Here is a 20,919-nt window from a genome sequence, read left to right on the forward strand (position 1 = left end):
AACCAAACCAAAACAAAAACAAACAAAAAGAGACAATCTGAACACTAATGGCTTTTAGGGAGCTCTCATTGTTCCTGTCCTGGGCAGGATTCATTCAGAAAATGGCGTGGGTCTGAGCTAGCCCGGTGACAGAGGGCTGTGGGGGTCCCACATGAGGAGCTGACATTGATGGTTGAGGTTAATGCTGACATCAGGGGTACCCAGCAACTTAACTGGGGTGGGGATATCAGGAGATGTGACCGGAGAAGACACGAAGGCCTGAGAAAAGGTCTCAACACTGTGCCGATGGGTGGGGACTTTCTCCTTTGGGCAGGGGAAGCTGTTGATAGTTTTTAAGCAAGGGAAGTGACAGGCTTAGCTCTCTATTTTAGAAAGACTAAACTGGTTGTGGTGTGGTGACTGACTGGAAGAGGGGGTGGGCAGGAAGCAGGGAGGCCAGGTGGAAGGTGGGTCCAGGTATGAGGTGATGCTCGTTCTAGCTGAGGGAGTGGCCATGAGTTTGCAGAGGAGCAGGGTGGATGTGAAGACCACAGAGAGACTGTGGCTAATGTTTTCCTAGGGGTAAGACTAGTGCAGGTGTAAGACTGTGTACTCAGGGAGGACTTTGGTTATTTGGATGCTTGTAGGAGGGAGCATTCTGCTAAAAGGAGACTACAGCATTTGCTAAATTCTTGACATATCCAGCTCAGAGAAGATGAAGAAGGGCTGAGAAGGGAAGAAGGAGGGAGGGAATGAGCACTGATCATAGAGTAGGTATGCACGACTTCACTGACTCCTCACAGTTCTCCCATCCTACAGCAGAGGACTGAGGCTCCGCTTCTTTGCCTGAAGTCACACAGCTGGAGTGCAGCAAGCCGGAAGTCACCCCTGCACCTGGACTCCACTCTGAACAGCTCGTTGGGATGTGATTGGCTATCCCTTAATTGAGACCTCAGGGGGCGGAGCACGTGCTCCAGCAGCTTGTGCTCTGGACTGAGGAAAGCAGGTTTCATAATGCCCGTGGACAGGCAGGCTGCCGGAGTGACGAGGGCACTGGTGCTCTGGTGCTGGGTGTACTCACGTGGGGGGCCAAACCGCCTCCCCCTCATCTCACCTGTCCCAATCCCCAGCTGCCTTCCCAAGTCCTACCCAGAAACCAGTTTGGAGTGAATAACAGGCTGGATCATTAGGCTCTGTGCAGATTTTCTTTGAACAGAATGATCAAGGTGCAGCCCAAAGCAGCCAGGAATGTTGGGATGACTTTATCTAACCAGGATGCCGTGTGCATGCTTTCTGGCCCGTTTCAGGCCTTGGTTCTGGACTCAGAATTGGTTAGAATCAGTCTTCAGTTTAAATGCCTGTAAAGTGAGAATAATCATTGTTTCTTCTTCATCTGGCGAACGGGGGCAGTAGGTGAGATAGGGCCTGCAAAGGGCCCATCCCGAAGACGGCTGAGTAGCAGGGGTCCGAATTCTTACTGTAATGTTGTGTGGCTGCTCGCAGAGCACTTAAATCAGGGAAAAGTTCTCTGCTGCCATCTAGTGGCGCTTTGGGAATAACACCTGCGTGAAGGTCAGCAGAAGCTCCTGTTTCCAGGCTTCTGAGCCAATAACCAAAGAACGCGTTGTACTTGGGGTCGTGCTCTGGCTGCCATCACCTGTATACTGGAAACCACCCACTGGCATATGGACTCATGAGACAAGACCTGCCACAGGGCCTGGCACATCCTGCACGGACCACCTTCCCACCTGGCTCTGACCTGCGGATGTTTTGGAGTCAACAGTGTGCTTAGAGAGCCTCTTAAGTCACCACATCTTTGGTGAGAGGGGCACAAACCAAAGATTTATTTTGCAAGTGAAAGGGGCAGCCCAGGAGACCCAGAAAAAAGGAAGGCAGGGCTGAGAGCAGAAAGCCTGGATAAAGGAAGACCACAGAGAGGCCTGCAAGAGCCAGATCGCAGCCCACAGGGAAAACGCAGGAGGCAGGCTGTAGAGTGATCCTGGGCCCAGCCTCGAAGCTGGGACTGGAGGAGCCTTAGGGACTCAATTCCAGGTGCAGCATTTGCAGGAGGAGCTGAACACCAGGCCTGTTGGGCAGCTCTGCTGGAACAGCCGCCCCCCTGCACAGCTGTAGAAGCTGGACCGTTCCCGAGGGTTGGGATAGAGCCCATCAGGTTTGCCCTGGCAGGACGTGTCTTGTCCAGGGCTGGGGCCATGCTCAGGTTCAGAGGGCTGACCTGGTGTTGGAACTTCAAGCTCTGGTGTGCCTGAAGGCACGTATGGAAGACCTGGGAAGACAGTGAAGATTCAGCCAAGGCTCCCCCTAAGAGATTCCAAACCCACAGGCAGAGCACACAGGCAGCAACCATTGGCAGGCAGCAGCCCAGCACCATATGCCCTACAGGCTGAGTACAGCCAGGTACCCCAGGCAGAGAACAGCCAGACAACAGCCATACCTACAGCTGAAGCACAGTGTCACAGACAACACCTGGCTACACATGTGACAGGCAGTTAAGTCTTTACCCATCTGCAAGCACAACCATATACTGCTGAGGGCAGGTGTGGGTGACACGCTGCAGGCTAAGGGGAGGCTTTCTCCCAGATAAGAGAGCAACAAGCTGCTGCTTCCAGGCTGGGGGCCCTCTGGAGGGAAGCCACGGTTACAACACCCTGGGCAGGCATTGCTACAACCAGGAAGAGAAAGCGCAAAAAGGAAAATTGTTTTGACAGTTTCCTTAGCTCCTAGGGGTGCATAAGCTTGGGAAATTACAGTATTGGGGCAAAGTCATTTCCTCAGAAGGACCCAGGACCTACAGTTTGTTGGATGCATGGAGCTGTGTTCATACCCCACCTCCAAATTCTGCCACTGGCCCCGGGCACCTTACTTACTGAGTTCCCGCCGCAACGTCTGGATGAGAGGGTATCGGCCCTGGTCACAGGAGAAGCCGGCAAAGTCATCTAAATCCAGTGCCCAGACCATCGCCCCGCCCAGTCCCTTCTGCTTCAGATAGCTGACCTGTGCAGGGAGGGGTGCAGTGGAGGAGCCCGGGGAAGCCTAGCCCTGCCAGCCCCAGAGCCTGGCTACCTCATCTGGACAGGGCCCTTTTTTCTCCAGCAGCCTTGGGCCTGTGAGTGGCTGCAGGTTCTGGAGACAGCCCTGGGCTGGGAGCTTGGGTGCTGAGTCCTCATGCTGCTTGGACATCAGTCATTTTGCAGTCTCCTTGTCTTAACATAAGCATGACCTAGGGTGGGGCGGGTGCGCCGGGAAGAATAGTGTCAGATGTGTGCACCTCCCTAAGTGGGTACCCTTCACAGCTTGGTCATGTGTGGGCTGAGCTGCTTTATTTAAGGGTACTGTATGCTGGTCAAGGTAAGTTCAGTTACCATAGGGAACAACTCAGATTTCCAAAAGATCTCAATCACGGCTTGCTTCTCTGTCTTCATGTCTTTGTCTTCCCTGAGAGCCATCTTCCCTCCACCAGATTCCTGAGGCTTCCTGAGGGTATGACTGTGTTTCCTCGGAGTGGGATTCTCTGTCCTCTAACCCTGCCAGGGGGCCACGGTGCTTGATCCCTTGCTGGCCCCAGCCTCCCTTTGAGCTAGCTCCCTTCCTCTACCTGCCCTGCTTGGGGGATCCAGCTATGCGGGCCTACACTTTGTTCTCAGAGTCCATGCTCTACTTGCTTCACACCCACATCTTTGCTTGTACTGTTGCCTGCTTCCTCACCCCTAAGAATGGCCACCTTCTATGCTTTAGGACTTATCTGAAACACCCTTCCACCGTGACCCCTTCTCCCATCTCCCCAGCCAGGATCATGGCCCCCTGCAATTCTCCACCTCTAGAAGCTGCCGCTGTCAACCACACATGATAACTGATGTGGGATGTACAGATAAACTAGTGAAGCATCCGTCTTCAGGAGCTAACAGTTTCACAGGGGAGAGTGGCATGAAACCAGGTAAATACACTAACTCTTCAGGCCACCAACATTGGGCAGGAGAAGGGGGTCCTATAAGTAAAGCAAAAGATCTGTAATTTGAGCATGCACCAGCTATTGCCAATGGGCTGAATAAAGTTATATGCCTCACCACTTGTATTTCTCCTCTTCATATGTCTGTAGAATTTGTATAGTATTTAGAAATCCTTTCTAGGGTGCTACTAAATGTAGAGCAATTTTTTGTCATTTTGTCTTTTGTGAGTCAATAGGTAGTAAAGGTACAAAATACTATCACATGGAGATTTATGAAATGTTGGGACATTTAAAGGAGACTCCCCCTTGAGGTCGTGAACTGCCCTCATTCCATGTCATTGACAGGCCTTGTTCACTCAGGACCACCCCCCTGCCAGCAGAGCTAGGCCTCACCTTGGTTTTGAAGCTCTCCACATCATCAAAGCCCACCCACTGGTTGTCCCTGAAGATGTAGGGCACCTCCTGGTCCTGGATTCTCTGTTTGGTGGCCCCCTTCCAGGAGCAGACCTGTGGGAGCAGAAGGCAGCACTGGGGAGGAGGAGGGAGGCTCTTGCACACACCTTCCCTTCCTCACCAGGAGGAGACTAGAGATTGGAAAATTCCTGTCTGAGGAAGCCTGGAGAATCAGGATGTTCTTTGCAGTGACCTAGAATGCTGAACTCAGCTTGAGGCACCTGGGCTTAAGGATAAATTCAAGACAGTATGGATGGTATGGAATTTACCTGGCCAGAATTCTCTGTACCTGGCGTCCTTACTCAGAAACGGTGGGAGAAGGAACCCTCTGCTCTCTCAGGCACCCCCTGACCCCCATAGTACCCAGGGTGGTTATGGGTTTTTCTACCTCATAGTAGGCCAACATCCCTCCTTCCTTGGTGAAGGGGCCAGGAGTGCCAGACCCTGTGGCTGGGGCCCCCACTCTGGTGTCTGACGAGGAGGCCAGGGTGAAGGAGCGTCCATAGGTAGGCATGCCAAGGATCAGCTTGCTGGCAGGGGTCCCCTTCTGCAGCCACTGTTGCACAGCAGCATCCTGGTGGCGGAAGAGGGCAGGGTTAATTTTCTCAGCCCTCGGCCTGGTTCTGATTGTGTAAGTCTGGGGGATCCAGAGACAGAACTAGGAGGCCAGGGGCCCCTCAACTGGAGCCCCAAAGGCCTTCATTAGTATTCCAGCCCTACCCCACCTTCTTTAGAGCCTGCCTCAGACCCGTGACCCCAGTGAAGAAGCTGCATGGCATGATAACCAGAGAGCATGGGCTTCGGATGCAGACAACCATTCACTGAACCAATGTATACTGATGGGCAACTGTGTGCCAGGCGCTGTCCATGGTGCTTCAGACACACCCATGAACAAGGCAGACACAGAACCCTGCCTTACCCAGCAGCTTATTCAACCTCACTGAGCCTTGGTGTTCTGTCTGTAACATGGGAATAAGGAAAATATCCATCTCTTAGGGCATTGTGAGAATTAAAGGTTATAATGCGTGCAAAAGGTCAGCACAAGGCAATAAAGAGTCACTATGGTCATCATTGTTATCATGATTGTCTTAGTTTTACCCTGAGTACAAAAGCAGGGAATTGGGTCTGCTTTATTTATCTCTGTATCCCCAGTGCCTGGAATGACACCTGATGCTCAGATAGAACAAAGGCTTCCTTACCCACCTCTGAATAAGGCCTTCCCCCGGTTATGTATTACTTGATGTAACACCCCCAGGCCTGTGACGGGAGAAGGTACCCGATATGAGTGTGAAAAATTAATGAATAATGAAGCCTCATTCCTTAAGCCAAGAGCATGGTTCACTTTCCCCCAGCAGTTGCCCTAGTTTTGTCAGGTCTAGTTACTCTGAGCCCACTTAGTACTTAGGTAAAGAACAGCTTTCACCACATTTATTTAAATATATTTCTTTTTGTCCATCTATACGACTTATCTTTGATCAGACTGGTGCTTTCTGAAGGCAGAAGTCGGGGCTTCTCCTGATCTGTTATAGCACTTTTGTGCAAGTTGGGAAAAGTCACCCCTCTGGCTAGAAGCAATCCCCGGGCACATCGTGTGGTGAGTAGAAGGCCTCTTTGTAGGAATAAGATGGCCTCCATTCCTCAGTGGATTCAAGGTACACAGTGTGGAGAGCAGGGTGCTGGAGGGACTCCAACCCCACTCACCTCTCAGCTGAATGTCTTTCTTTCTGTGTCTCCCCACTGGCGCAGGGATATTGCTTCCTCCAAAACTCACACGGTCTTCCAGACGGGGATGGAGAAGCCAGGCTCAGTGTGAAATGTGGGTGCCTGGCTCACTGGCTAAAAGAGGTGCTCTTCATTCATGAAAGAGCCAGAAAGTCAAAGACGTCCCACTCCAGCTGATATACAGAGATGTGGGCTCTCCAAAAGTAAAAAGCACTTTAATTTAGGGCTTTCTCTTTGTTGTTTGGTTTTGCTTGTTTTAAGAAAGAAAAATGATATAGTTATTATAAGCCCTCTCTGTAGGGTTTTATAAACCCTCTCTATATTTTAAGATATAGAGAGGGCTTATAAAGAGGATCTAGGCTGAGCATGTTGGCTCATGCCTATAATTCCAATGCTTTGGGAGGCTGAGGCAGGAGGATTGCTTGAGGGCAGGAGTTTGAGACCATCCTGGGCATATAGCAAGACTCCATCTCTACAGATTTAAAAAAAATTAGTGGGTCATAGTGATTCCAGTTACTCAGAAGGCTGGGGCAGGAGGATCGCTTAAGCCTGGGAGGATGAAGCTGCAGTGAGCTATGATCATGCCACTGCACGCCCATCTTGGTGACAGAGCAAGACTCTATCTCTTAAGAGTAAATAAAATTTAAAAAATTAAAAATGTCTTGATTGCTCAATGAGGAAAAGTTAGGAAACCCCAACCTACCCTAGTCTAAAAACGAAGCCTGCCCTTTGCAGGTGCTGGGGATGCTTCCATCCTTAGTGACATCCGTGGAGATGTTATCAACTTGGGAAAGCTCCTAACCCTGAAAGCGCCTTCCAGAAGGTCAACCAGTGTGACCGTGGAGCACAAGTCTGCCCACTGTCTTGAAGGAAATGGGGTGGAGGTGTGTGAGGGAAGCAGCAGGCCTGCTGGCTGGAGACTCAAGCTCAAAGTGGGATTCCCCATTGGTCACTTGTTTGTCATCAAATTGGTTTGCTGTGTCTACCATCAGCCAAGATGCTCCACAGAAGTGAGGTTTCCCCTCAGTAGGGGCAGGGACCAGGAAAATAGAAGAAAACAAGCAAGCAAAGAAACAAAAAAGCTTCTGGCTTCTCAGTGCCCTGTGTCTTTTTTCCTATGAGGGCCTTGGGGCTCAAAAGAAGCCACCAGACAGGGCCTGCTGGACAGGAGAGTCCTGCCTCAGCCCTCCGGCCACACGTACCACGTTGAGGCTGGCCGCTGCACCACTCTCCTCTTGCCTCTTGTAGAGGGGGCTATTATGTCCCGTGACCTTCTCCCAAGAGCCATGGAAGTCATAGGCCATAAGGTTGACAAAATCCAGGTTCCTGCAGGAGGCATGGAAGAGGAGGTGAGGAACAAGGGATTGGGGGTGAGGGGAGCCCTTCTTTCTTACTCCTACCCCCTCAGTGCATGGCCTAGGGAGGAACCACTGGGGTCAGAGGCAAAGGTGGCAGGCTCACCTGGCTCTGCAGAAGATGACCCAGACAGTAGTCCCAGCCAGCCCCCTTATGGAGGCTATTCTCATTCTCATTCAAACTTGTCATCCTCACCCTACTGTCCCCTCAGCACCCCCAGGCCCTCCCTATTCCACTCAAGAAACCTCCTGCTACATTGCTATTTTGGAGGAAACTCTAGCTCAGGGTTTCTTCCACTTCAATGTGCACACAGATCGCCCAGGAATCTCATTAAAATGAAGGTTCTTCTTCAGAAGGCCTGGGGTGGGGTCTGAGAGTCCATAATTCTAACGAGCACCTGGTTGTTGTGGGGGCTGCAAGTCCATATGCTGTACTTTGAGGAGCAAGGATCCAGAAAACACATTTTCTTGAAGACAATGGCTTCACTACCTGCTCAGGGGCATTTTCACCTTAAGAATGAGTTCCCAAGGAAGAGGGCAGAGATCCAAAATGAAGGATCTGGAACAGGGCAGCAGCAGACACTAAGCAAAGCCTTTCTGGATGTGTCTTAGTTTTACCCTGAGTACAAAATCAGGGAACTGTCTGCTTTTGTTTTGGTGTAAGGATGGGACTTTCCAAATGCCTTGTAGGTGAACACCCGCTCTACCCCTGGGAAAGCTCAGTCTGCCCTTGGCCTCTCCTCCTTCCGAGAGCACGGTTCCAAGCCATCTGCCTGAGACTCACCTGGCGATTTTGTCCACCTCATATCCAGCATCCACATAGGTCTGCCCAGCTGGAACCGCTGCACTCAGAAGGAGACGTCCCTTCCCTGAGGTCTGGGCTTCCTGCTGGAAGGCGTTGGCCAAGTCCTGTGGGAGTGGAGCTCAGAGTCAACACACGGGCACGCACCAGGCAGGCAGTCCCTGTGAGCCCCAGGTAGATGTTCACTGGTAGAAGTCTGAGAGCTGACCACAGGGCTGATCTGTGCCACGCAGATACGTGAAGCAGCTGGCTCTGGGGGCAGAGCAGCCCTCATATGTGCTGTGGGGGCTCCAGCTCTGGGTCCCTGTGCAGACAGGGTGATCCCTGCCCCACCCAGCGGTACCTGCACCAGGGCTGTGAAGCGTTCCTTGTCTATGGCAGGGCTCCCCCGGCTTCCTGGGTACTCCCAGTCAAGGTCAAGGCCATCAAAGCCGTATTTGCGCAGAAACCTGATGGCTGAGTTGACGAAGGTCTGACGGTTGTTGGCCGTGGCAACCATATCTGTGAACCTGTGAGGTGATGAAGGGGAGTAAGGGCCTGCCTTGGACCAAACAGGAGGCCGCTCTCACTCAGAGACAGGCGAGAAAACACTCAGGACAGTGCGTCTCTGTGTCTGGGCCGGGAGGGGTGCTGGGAGGGCTTCTTCAGAGGCTGCAGGGATATTTGCTGGTGAGTTATGATCTGGGTTGAGGAAAGGGGACCATCCAGAGCGCTTTCTACCCCCGAACATCAACACCACCAGGGCCTCATGGATGCCCTAGAAGCCTTTCCCAAAATTCCCTCCAGAGGCTCCCTCCAAGCCCCTGAATTGTCCCACCGGGAATCAGAGCTAGTTGACACCCTCGGAATGAAGGTTTAAAAAGAAGAGGAATTAGAGAAACTAGTTTTTCTCTAATTAGGATTTTTCTCTAATTAGAATTTCTCTAATTGCTTTACTAAGGTTAGTAAAGACCTGGGGAGCCCACTGTTTTAGTTTCTTGGCAGGTTAACCTGGTCATCTTTCCTCTAGCTCACACCTGTAGAGTGCTTTGTGTTTTTATTACTATTACTAGTCTGGAGCTCGTCAAAATCCCCACGCTGCCTCAAGAACCACCTCTCCACATCTTCCTTCCTTAGTGGGAAGTCCCTGAACTTCTTGGGGGTCTCAAGTCCTTTACAGATTGATCCTATTTTATTTTTATTAATTTAGTCTGGGGACACCAGGCTAAAAACTCCTGCATTTCAATAAACAATCTGTATATAAGTATTATTCTGGAAGATGAGTTATAACTTTCATCAGATTCCCAAAAGGGTTCATGATCCAAAAAAGTTTTAGAAAGCCTGTTTAGAGCTTCAGGAGCCATATATTCTGGATTTTCTAGAAAACACCAAGTTTCAAATACTCCATTCCATTATCTCCATAAATCATTAAAAAATGTCCCCCAAATGCCAATACTTTGGCACCCAGGCTCAATCTCACAGATAACCTTTTATACTCAGAAGTGGAATAAACATTCTCTCTGGAACAAGATAACCCATTTCTGAGCTCAGAAAACATAGACACTGCATGTTGTCAGGATTAGTTGGGACCCTCCCTCTTCTCACTTCATGGAAGAAGATACTAATGCCTGGAGAGGTCTGAGCCCTCTGCTGTGTTTAGACCTGTGCTTCCGGCAAGACTGGATCTGAAACAGCCTGGAATGAAGCTCACTGTGCTGCCCTCCTGCTGGGGTGCCAAGAACACAGAAGGAAATTCAGCCCCCAGAGTTCAGCTCCCCTCCCCTTTCCCCTGACCACATCTCAGCCTGGCCTGATTCCCTGACCAGGGCTCCCTCTGGCCAGGGCTCCCTCTGGCCAGTGCACCAGGTTCTCATCCAGGAACTTTACCACACAGGTGACCACAGTCAACTAACTTCTGAGTACCGAAATTCCAGCCTCCGATGGCTAACAGGGTCTTCAGCTTGGGATTCCTGAGAAAGACAGGAGACACAGCAGGATTTACTCTGCCAGCTCTCAGGGTTCCCTGGCAGGGATGTTACCATAGGGAGGAGCAACAAGGGTGGGGACGTGTCAAAGTGTCTATGCACAGAACCTGTATTAGCATTCTGGGGACAGCTGTAGATTGGGAAAGGGAAGTCACGTTCCTGACTCCCAGAACCACCTGTTTAACTGGGGAGACACCGCTGCGTGGGCTCAGGAAGCAAGGATTGGGGCAGATTCTCAAGAGGCTTTGTGAAGTACCCAGAACACTGGGGCTGAAGGGTGGATCCATTTCACAATGAGGAAGGGCCTTCACGAGAGACAGAAAGTCTCACAATCCCCATCCCACTTAGACCTAAACTGGAAGGGCCCTTTGGGATCCCCTAAGCAACCCCTACCTCTTTCATTAAGCACAGGAGAGCCCAGAGAGGTGATACGACTTGCCCAAAACCTCACAGTGGGTCTGTGGCAGGTCCTTAGTTCTGGGGAGGTGCCTGGCTCTGGCAGGAGGTTGTCTATCCCCCCACCACACCCCACCCACCCTGCTCCTCTGCTTTGGCTCACATCTTCTTCAGGCCATTGAACTCCTGGTAGAGAGTCTCGTCATTCCACTCAATGGTGCTCAGCTGGTGGTTGGTCATGCCAGCAAAGGCGTAGATGAGGTGGGTGCAAAGGCTGGGGTCCACATCCTTGGGCAGGAAGCGAGCCTCCCCCTGTCTGTACTGGGCCCAGTTGGTGAAGTAGCAGACCAGTTTTGCAGCAGAACCTGGCCCGTTGAAGTAAAGAAAAGAGATAGCTGTCAGCAGGGCCTTCTGGGGACTTGTCACCCTCCGTCTGGGGCAGGCAATGTCCTTGGACCTCCCTCTTCTACACCTGGAGTCAGTGGAGGGACGCGACAGGCAGAAATGGCATTTGCTTTTGTGTGGGTGGAGCCTTGCAGTTGGGAAAGCATTTTCAGAGGCCAGACATGGGATCCTCAGAACACTGAGTGGGCAGGGCCATCATCTTCCAAGACTTGTTTTCCCGGGAAGCAAGTTGAGGCTCACGAGCTTGGGGCCCATCCTCATCAGCACTGCTGCTAAGAGCGCAGAGCAGCCGTGCTGTGACCTAAGCCTTGTGACTCCTTGACATCCTTAAAAGTTGCTAGTCTCAGAGTCTGAGCTCCCAGGACTAGGGTCTGGCAGGCAGGTCTCCCTACCCCCTGTTAGGGTCTCCCCTTCAGGCCCCGAAACCTGAAAGAAGGTAGCCCCAGGCAGCCCCAGCATGAGGCCCAGAGGGAATTAGACATGGCATGCTCATCTCTAGAAGGAAGGCAGGCAGAACTTTCCAAAACGGTTTGGAATACCTCAGAATACTTCATTAAAATGCAAACCGATAAGTAGCAGAGAGGAGGCCCCAGTTACAGGCCTGGGTTTATGTTTCTTTAGTCTTGCATTAAAGCCATTTGCATTTGCTTGTTATCCCTTGTAGATAATCTATGTTTATCAATATCACTGCTGAGATTCTAATAAAGAGCTAATTTTATCTAGGAGAAGGCATCTTGTCTCTAAGTACCCCACACACTATAGGTTACTTGTCTCTAGAGTACCCTACAGTGTGTGAAAAGACTTTGCAGGAGGTAGGATGGTCTGTTCCCAGTGAGGGCCTGGTGGTGATGACCCCCACTGAGGTCAGCTCTGTGCAGGGTTGACCAGGACACCAGGAAGCAAGAATGCTAGTCTTCATTCCAGCATCTGCCAAAAATAGACTTTGGGTCCAACTCATTTTCAATCCTGGCCCCATCTGGTAATGACTGTGTGGTCTCTGGGGTCTCTTCCAGTCTCTCAATCTATGATGGTGTGGTTCGTGTGAGTCAACATTTTATGCCAAGATCTTGATGGAGCGGTGAGTTTGGACTGGATCGTGTCTGTGGCTGGTGTCTAGAACCTGGGACTTCCCTTTTCCCCAGCAGGGTCTCTCTGTACCCCCTCCAATGCCCACATGGACAGGGAGGCGGCCAGGAAGAGGAAGGGTGCAAAGTGTCTATAGGAGAGTTTCGGGAAGAGAGCGCTCAGGCAGGCCTCAACTGGAGCCCAAGAGCATAGAGAGCTGATCCTGGGCATACACGTGGCTCTGGAGTTGTCACTGTTTCTAACCAGGGGTCACCCTGGAGTGCAGCTTGCTGGTGGGGCTGGGGTGTAGCCTGCAGTGATACAGGAGAATTGGTGAACTGCCCAAAGCAAAAGAGAGGAAGGAGGGGATGAACCCAGAGAACTCATCCTCCAGGCCACGTAGGAAGGAGCCAGGAAGCTCTTTTTCTGTCATGTCATGCTGTTGCATATCAAATATTGTTATGAATTTCTGTACTATGGAGAAAATAAAGTTTGGTGGTTAACAGCAGGGACTCTGGCATGTCAGTGTCTGGGTTGAAATCCCAACTTTGCAACTTACTCACTGTGTGACTCAGCTTCCTGCTGTGTGAAACAGGGAGGCCATTGGACCTCCCATAATGTGTGTCACACGACCCCCGTGTGGGCTAAAGTTAATACATGTAAAACACTCGGAGGAACACTGCATGGAAGAAGCTCTGTTCTAGGTGTTTCGCGTGTATTGACCCTTAGTTCACACAAAGTCCTACTATTATTACTATACTGCAGAAAGCCCAGAAGTAGCCTGGACTAAAGCTTTTTGAGAAATCTCCCACCTCTCATCTTCCCCATGTTTGCTGTATCTGTGTCCGCGGCTGCTCCCTCCTATGAGGCTGAGAGGGAAATGTACGTCCAATGCCACAGCCCAGTGTGAGAGGCATAGGCACAGGACAAGGTCTGAGAGGCCAGCATTCCCAGGCGGCTGATGCCCAGGGAATGGGGTGGGGCAAGAAGGGGACCAGGAGTCCGAGTTGCTGAAGGTCTCCCAAGGTCTCTTTTCCATTTGACACAACAAGGAGCTCCCTCCTGCCTCTCTCAAGCTCCACATCTGATCAGTTCAACAAATCAGAAGCAGTGTGTTATCCTCGCGGAGCTAAGGGGCTGGGGATGCTGAGCCAGATGAGACTAAGGTTCCTTACCCCCAGCAACTTAGAGTCTGGTGCAGAGAGACATCTGAGCCAATAATGAGAGGCAGTGCAAAATATGCTGTAAAATACACAGGTGCTGCAAGAGCACAGAGTGCAGAGGAGGGAGCCAGCGACCCCAGGAAAGGAAAGCCCTGAGAGAGCTGATGTGCAAGCTGGCCCCATGCATGTGCAGGAGCTCAGCTAGTGGATAAGGAGGCAAGAGCCTTCCTGGGAGGGCTACTAGGGGCTGGGGACATTTGCAGGGTCTGAGCTTTGGAAGAGAGTCACTACTGAAATCTGGAGCTCTTGGGGAGGTGTGGCCGGGAAAGTGTGTTGGGACATGAAGCAAAGCCCAGGGAAGGGGCTAAGGGATTCAAGAGCTAGCTCCAAGAAAGAGGCCACTTACCCCATGGGATCATCAGCAGGACCATGAAACCTGGAGCAACACAAGAGAGAAGGCCAGGGTTATGCCGCCATTCTCACCTTCCCAGGCCCCACAGCTACGGAAGCACAGGAGGTGGTCAGGGAGGGCTGATTTCATAGGAATCAAGCTTTCTCCTTCCAGAAGGGACCCAGGAGGGCACTGTGCCCATCCCTTCATGCAGGCCAGACCATGGGGGTCCCTTCCTGGCCTGGGATGGCTCCCTGGGCTGAGACTGCCCCCTCTCTATGCCTCAGTAAAGGGCAGTGTGGATTCAGGAAGCCTGTGGAAAAACCGCTGACTTGTGAGTTATTCAGATAGACTGTTTCTCTTTTGGAACAAGAAGAAAACCTGTTCTGGGGCTAGAAAGAACCAATCTGGAAGGGCTGCACAGGGAGAGATCATCTCCTGGGGAGGGCCTGTGCCTCTGCTGCCATCGTTTTTGCTTCCTGCTGCCTCTCCGCCGCCTGGCTGTAGCAGGCATCCACAGCCTTGGAGACCTAGGGCTTGACAGGACTTCTTCAAAGAGATCTCTTTCACCTGGTGACCTTGGACTTCTCTGTCAACCTAATAGAACCTGCATGAAAATTTGCAAGGATGCCCAGGGTCCCGGCCCCAGGCTGCCTTCTTGCAGGACAGCCAACATGAGGTTGGAGAAGAGGCTCTTGGCAGTGGGTGCTTCTTGGATAAGGCCAACAGGAGGGACGTAAGAACATGGGAAAGACACAAAGACCCAGTGCAGGGGCCTCATTGACTCTGGGCTTTCAGGACAGAAAGAAGAAAGTCAAGTCATCTTCAGCCTGTTGAGAAAAGCCTTCCCTTGCAACACGAAGTCTCTCGGGTTGAAAGAGACTAAGGGGGAGCCCACAGGAAAGGTAATTAAGGGGCTGCAAACGAGGAGGCATGGAGAGGGATAAAATGACCCTCTGAAGTTCTCCTGAGTCCCCCTGCTTCCTTGCAAAGGGTAACAAGAGGTCCCTGGACATGCACATCCCCACCTCCCCACAGCTCCGAGACCCAGCCCACTATCCCTGACAGCTCACCTGCCCAGACCACAGACCGCACCATGATGCAGCTCAGCGGCAGGCTCAGCCCATACGAACCAGCATTCCAGGTCCTGCTCTGCTTTTATCTGGCCACCCTGTCCCACCCCAGCCAGGAGTGTTGCAAGCAGGGGCACTAGCAGGAGGAGGGGTGGGAGCAGGGTGGGGCAGGGTAAGATGTCAAATAGCATGAATTGGGCAAACTTGACACAATGGCCTTTAGCAATTCTTGCTTTTCTGGAACAATCAGAGGGTGGCTCTTAGTGTTGCCAAACAGAGGAAAGCGGGAAATGGCCCTGAACCTCCTGATGGATGAACATGACCCTGACTTTCTTTGTGTAGGTGGTGAGTACCATAAGCAGCCCCAGACTTAATAGGGCTTTGGAGGAAGAGAAATGACTCACGAGTCAGGCAGCTGGGTTCCAGACCAGCTCTCTTGCTTCTCTGCTGCCCTCTCTCAAACTGCTTCTCCATCTGGAAGATAATGGGGTTGCAAATATAATTTATTTTTCATGATTATATCCATTGATGGAGAAAAATAGACAATGATAAATAGTGGTTATGAGTTTGGTAATAACTTGAAATGCCTACATTTCTTATGAAGAATGATAACAGTGGACATTCAGGCCAGGCATGCTGGCTCACACCTGTAATCCCAGCACTTTGGGAGGCTGAGGTGGGCGGATCACCTGAGGTCAGGAATTTGAGACCAGCCTGACCAACATGGAGAAACCCCATCTCTACTAAAAATATAAAATTAACCAGGCGTGGTAGCACATGCCTGTAATCCCAGCTACTCAGGAGGCTGAGGTAGGAGAATCGCTTGAACCCGAGAGGCGGAGGTTGCAGTGAGCCGAGATCACACCATTGCACTCCAGCCTGGGCAACAAGAGCGACACTCTGTCTCAAAGAAAAAAAAAAAAAAGAATGGTGGACATTTGTATCAGTTTCCCAGAGCTACTATAACAAATGGCCACCAACCAGGTGGTTTGAAACAACAGAAGTTTATTCTCTCACAGTTCTGGAGGCCTGAAGCCTGGAAACAAGGTGCTGGCAGGACCATGCTTCCTCCAAAGGCTCCAGGGGGGAATCCTTCCTGGCAGCTTCCAGCTTCTGATGGCCCCTGGCGTTCCTGGGTGTGCAACGGCATCACTCCAGTCTGCCTGCCTCCATTATACATGCCCTCCCCCTCTGTGTCTCTGTATGTCTCCTCCTTTCTGTCTCTCAGAAGGACATTCTAATCCAAGATGATCTCATCTTGAGATCTTTACCTTCATTACATTTGCAAAGATCCCTATTCCAAACACAGTCACGTTCTGAGATTCCAAGTGATGTTATCCTTCGGGGAGCTGGGCGGGGGGAGGTCACCATTCAGTTCACTACAGGACCCAAGTGGGGACATATTTCTGTAATGTCTGCAGACAATGTCTGGTGCATACATGAACTCCAGGGTCCCTGAGAAAGCTCTGCAGTTTCTAGGGGATCCCGTCTTTGGCCCGTGTGCTTAACATGAATGGGCTGGATGGCCACGTAGGAATCCTGCGTGTGGCAGGCTCTGCAGTTAGGTTCCTGGTTTTGAATTCCACCTCTGCCATTTACTATCTGTGTAAACTCAAATGAGTTCCTTAATTTCCCTGAACTCCAGTTTCTTCATCTGTAAAGGGGAATCCTCAGAGGACTGTTGGGAACGCACTCCATGGTGGCTGCCATTATTCCTAGTTCTGCCAAGTGCTGCCAGTTCTGCCTGACCTGGGGGTGTCAGAGGGCTCCAGTAACCTCTTTGAGGCCCCTGAGAGTGTTGGACCTCAGCACCCAGATAGACCAGCCCTGAGTCCTCCCTTTCCCTGCTGCAGTCATGGCTTCTGTTTCCGTTGTGTTCAGCCCTTTCTCTCAGGAATCCTGCAAAGGAGCCTGTTCAGGGTCACCTGAGATGTGCAGAGTTGCCTGAGCTCCTTGGTGGTGGGGGAGTGAGAGTGGGATGCAGGAGTGAGGACTGGGAGGCCCTGAGCCTCGGGGAGGAGAGGCCTCTCTGGAGAGTTAGGGGCCTCCTTATCTCACCCCCACCTCCATATACACAACTGACCTGTCCACTTTGTGCATTTCTCACTGTGCCTCATGTCCTCGGGAGGACCTGCACTGCAGTACCCAGGTTCTGAGTTTCTCCAAACACTGTCCCATTCCCCGTCATCTTTAGGTTTTCTAGAAAAACAGATCAAAAATAATAATAGAGTTTGGTAATATGGTTGGATTTAAGGTAAACACACAAAATGAATAGTTTTTCTCTTTATTAGCAATAACCAATTAGAAAAAGAAGTGAAGGAAATGTCTGATTCACAGAAGTGTCAAAATCTATAAAATATTTATAAATAAATTTAATAACAATAATAAGTTTAATAGTAGAATCTGTAAAACTTACCCACGGGATATAAATTTGCAATAGGATCTGAACATGTTCTTGCATGGGAAAACAATATCATAATAAATGTCAATTTTTATCAACTAAAAATAAAAATAAAAAACTAGTAATGATGATGACACACTATACAAAACTTATTATAATTCCATTGGGATTAAAATAGCATGGAATTGCCACCAGGACAGACAAACAGAGGTAGGTCTGAGCATATATGGAGAGGGCGTATGCAATGAAGGTAGCAGTTCAAATGAATAAGAAAAAGACTTTTTATAAATGCCAATGACTTAATTGTCTACCAATCTAGAAAGAATCAAAGTTGGGTCCCTCACACCATATACAGCAGAAATGACACATGGTAAATGAAGCAGGACACAGGGAGCAAAGGAGCTCAGGGAGAAATACCAGCCGGGGCGGGGTGGGAAAGCCAGCGGAGTGATGCTTAAACAGAGCTTTGAGAACAAGCAGGTTGCCGGACAAAGAGAGCAAGGGAAGAAAGTTATAACAAACACACCAGATACTCACTGATGGAGCCTCTCAGTGAGGAAACTGCCCACGATACATGCAGGGACAGTGGGATATCATTAAAAGTTCTGCGTCCTATAGGTTGAGAACCACTGGTTGAGGTAGGCAGGTGGGGGTGATCTCTGCTGAGAGGCTCTAGGTAAAAGGGCACCGGATATGGCTGGAGGGAGAGGAGAGGGGTACAATGCCTTGCCAGCCTAGATTTATTTTACAGTATGTCTCAGGCTAGGTAGGGCACATCCTGGGCCCACCTGATGGCCAGACATGAACTGCAAGATTTCAAGGAATAAGTCCCTGCCTGGAGGCTGAGACCTGGGAGCAGAAGGCAGGCCCATGTCCACCAAAGCTGGGGAGGAGCTGTCCCCAATGACTGACCCAGAGTGCCCACCTAAGTAGGCAGGTCCCAGCCACCAGTACAGATTGCCCATGTGTAGAACTGAGAGGTCTCTGATGCCTTCAGCAAACTTCAATTAACAGCCCACCATGCCTTTGCTCCTGAATCATGTCCCTCCTGGGGCTGCCCTCCCTGGCCCTCAAGTCCTGCAGAGATCACTCTGAATTAAGCCTTGCCTCTTCCCCAGTCAATGTTGTTCATACTACCTTCTGCTATTTTGGAACAACTCCTTAAATCCAGAATAAGAAAGAACCCTGGTTTGGAGACAGACAGAACTGGGTGTACCTCAATGGATATCCCCAATAAATTACTTTCATAAGTTTTATACCCTCCTTTCCAGCCCCATTGGCTTCTCCCACCTCTCTCTCAGCCACTGCCAAACCCTAAACCAAGTAAAACCAGTGTGCTTGATATAAAATGAGGCTTCAAAGCAAGTCCCCATCCCACCCTACTGCAGAGCAGATGCCTGTATAGAAATTCTAAAGCCTCTGCTGATTTGCACCCAACCTGGCTGGCTGAGCTGGGGCTAATCACAGTCTCTCCAAGCCTCAGTTTTCTCATCTGTAAAACGGGGATAATACTACCTATCTTATTTGGTAATGATGTGGATCGAATAGATAATGTGTGAGAGGGCTTTGTAGGTGGGAGGACAGCAGCCAGATCTTATGGGACTGCATCTTGATGGTTGGTATCACACCGTTCTCTCTTGCTTCATGCGAGCATCTCATCTCTGTAGCTGGACTGTCCACAGCCAGGCAGAGCAGGGCCTCTTCCCACACCTCTCTATGTGTCTCTCAGTGCCAAGCACACAGGGAGCCTTCAATTAATGTTTATTAACTGCTCCTTCCCACATCCCACCCCATTCTTCCCCTTAGCAGTGAAAGGCATCACCACATACCTGCGTCCCCAAGTCACCTAGGAAGTGTCCTTGACCCTTCCCTTTCCTCACCCTCAATGATCAGGACCTACTAGACATCCTGTCTCCTGCTCCATCTCCTTCACCTCCTAACAACCGTCAACTCCCACCTGTCCCCAGAAGAGCCTCCTACCTGCCTTCCTTCCTAATTCTCTTGCCTCTGCAATCCATTCTCCACATAGCAGCCAGAGTACACTTTGAGAAACTTAAATCAGATCCTGTTGCTTTCCTGCTAAGACCTTGCAATGGCTCCCACTTAGAATAAAATAGCAACTCCTTAATTCTATCTCTTGAACACTCCAAGTCTGTTCTTTCATTAGGACCTTTGCACCTGCCATTGCCTCTGCCCACAATGTTCTTCTCTGTGGTCTTCACATGGCTGGCTCCTTTTCCTCATTCATGCTTTTCCTGACCACTCATAGAAAGTAGCGCCCTCCCCTCAAGTCACTCTCTGTTCTGTCCTGATGATTTCTTTTCTCCTAAGTACTTTCATGAGCTGAATTCATTCATTCATTCATTCATTCATCATTTGTATGTAGTGTCTGTTTCCTACCACTAGAATGTAAGCTTCATGAGAGGATGAACTTTTCTTGTTTAGTCCTCTTTGTCTAGTACACAGAATATTTCCCAACACATAGTAGGTGCTTAATCCATATCTATTGAATTAATTAATTAATTAATGTGACCTCTCTGCATGATCTGGCCCTCTATGATATTATGACATAAGAAATGTATATTTGGTCTTTGTCCCCAGTTTCTGGCACAGAACTCCTAAAACCCTTAAAATTTCTTGAGAAATAGGGGTTCTAGGTGCATCTCTTATTCTAATGTTTAGCCTTTGACCCTAGTTTTGACACAGAACTCCTAAGCCCTTGGAACTTCCTGGGTATTAGGAGCATCTTTTGTTCCAATGAGGTGCCTCTTTGTGGGCATCTGGAGGGGTGTTGGTCACCAGAAAGACCAAGCCTTGATGAGAAGCTTGGAACCTTCATCTCCACGCCCTATCCTCTGGGAAGGGGAGTGGGGTTGAAGACCAAGTTAATAATCAATCATGCTTATGTGGGGAAGCCTGCATAAAGATCCATTAACTAGGCTGGGTGCAGTGGCTTATGCCTGTAATCCCAGCACTTTGGGATGCCGAGGCAGGAGGATTGCTTGAGCTCAGGAATTTGAGACCAGCTTGAACAACATAGTGAGACCCCCTTTCTACAGACAGACAAACAAACAAACAAACAAAATCCATGACCTATGGGATTTAAAGAGCTTCCAGGCTACTGAATACATGGAGAGAGCAGGGCAGTTCCAAGCCCTTCCCATCTTCCTCGCACTATACATCCCTTCCATCTGGCTGCTCCTCTGTATCCTTTATAATATCCTTTCAATCAATGGGTCAATGTAAGTAAGTGTTTCCCTGAGTTCCGTGAGCTGCTCTAGCAGAGGAAGAGCAGAGGAAGAGTGTCATGGGAACCCCAGTTTTAAGCTGCTTGATCAAAGTGCGGGTCACCACCCGGGACTTGTGATTGGCATCTGAAGTGGGGGCAACCTTGTGGGACTGAACCTTCAGCCTGTAGATCTGACTCTAACTCCAGATGGATAGCGTCAGAATGGAATTAAATTAGAGGATACCCTGTTGGTGTCTGCTGGAGAGTTGTTTGGGTGTGGAGAGAAATTCCCACACCTCTGGTCTCAGAAATGAAGTAGGGGGAGTGACTGTGAGAATAGTAGGAGAATATAGTCAGTTTGTGTGTTTTTCCATTAGGCCACCCGCCTACCTCTCAGCCTTGTGCTGGTCACTCCACCCTGAGCACCCCAGTTCTATTTCATGAACATGAGTGTGTCGAGCCCTTTCCAATCTCAGGGTCTTGGCACAGCACCCTTTGCCTAGGATGTGTTCTCTTTCTCCTTCTCATCCTCTGGGGCTTGTCTCTGCTGTCAC

At 50.3% G+C, this 20,919-nt stretch overlaps 1 protein-coding gene across 4 annotated transcripts; it reads right to left on the reverse strand.

Moving 5' to 3' along the window:
- Positions 1-1,225: 1,225 nt before the first annotated feature.
- On the reverse strand, positions 1,226-14,855 carry CHIT1 (chitinase 1 (chitotriosidase)). Of its 4 annotated transcripts, XR_001000604.1 has the most exons (12): positions 14,736-14,855; positions 13,678-13,707; positions 10,802-11,003; positions 10,171-10,227; positions 8,622-8,787; positions 8,261-8,385; positions 7,324-7,447; positions 4,788-4,973; positions 4,340-4,453; positions 2,868-2,994; positions 2,435-2,505; positions 1,226-2,266 (listed from the first exon to the last, which is right to left on the reverse strand). XR_001000604.1 is itself a non-coding variant. In XM_011931798.1 (11 exons), exons 1-11 carry the CDS (start codon positions 14,758-14,760, stop codon positions 2,022-2,024), a joined length of 1,401 nt encoding a protein of 466 aa, XP_011787188.1. In that variant the 5' UTR covers positions 14,761-14,855; the 3' UTR covers positions 1,226-2,021. The 4 variants fall into 4 exon arrangements, 3 of the variants coding, with proteins under 3 accessions (XP_011787188.1, XP_011787189.1, XP_011787190.1); XM_011931798.1 differs by lacking the exon at positions 2,435-2,505; XM_011931800.1 differs by lacking the exon at positions 2,435-2,505 and having other exon boundaries at positions 1,802-2,266; positions 2,868-2,907; positions 8,658-8,787; positions 14,736-14,790.
- Positions 14,856-20,919: the final 6,064 nt, after the last annotated feature.

This window comes from Colobus angolensis, unplaced genomic scaffold, assembly GCF_000951035.1.
Source record: "Colobus angolensis palliatus isolate OR3802 unplaced genomic scaffold, Cang.pa_1.0 Scaffold91, whole genome shotgun sequence".
Classification (NCBI taxonomy): domain Eukaryota; kingdom Metazoa; phylum Chordata; class Mammalia; order Primates; family Cercopithecidae; genus Colobus; species Colobus angolensis.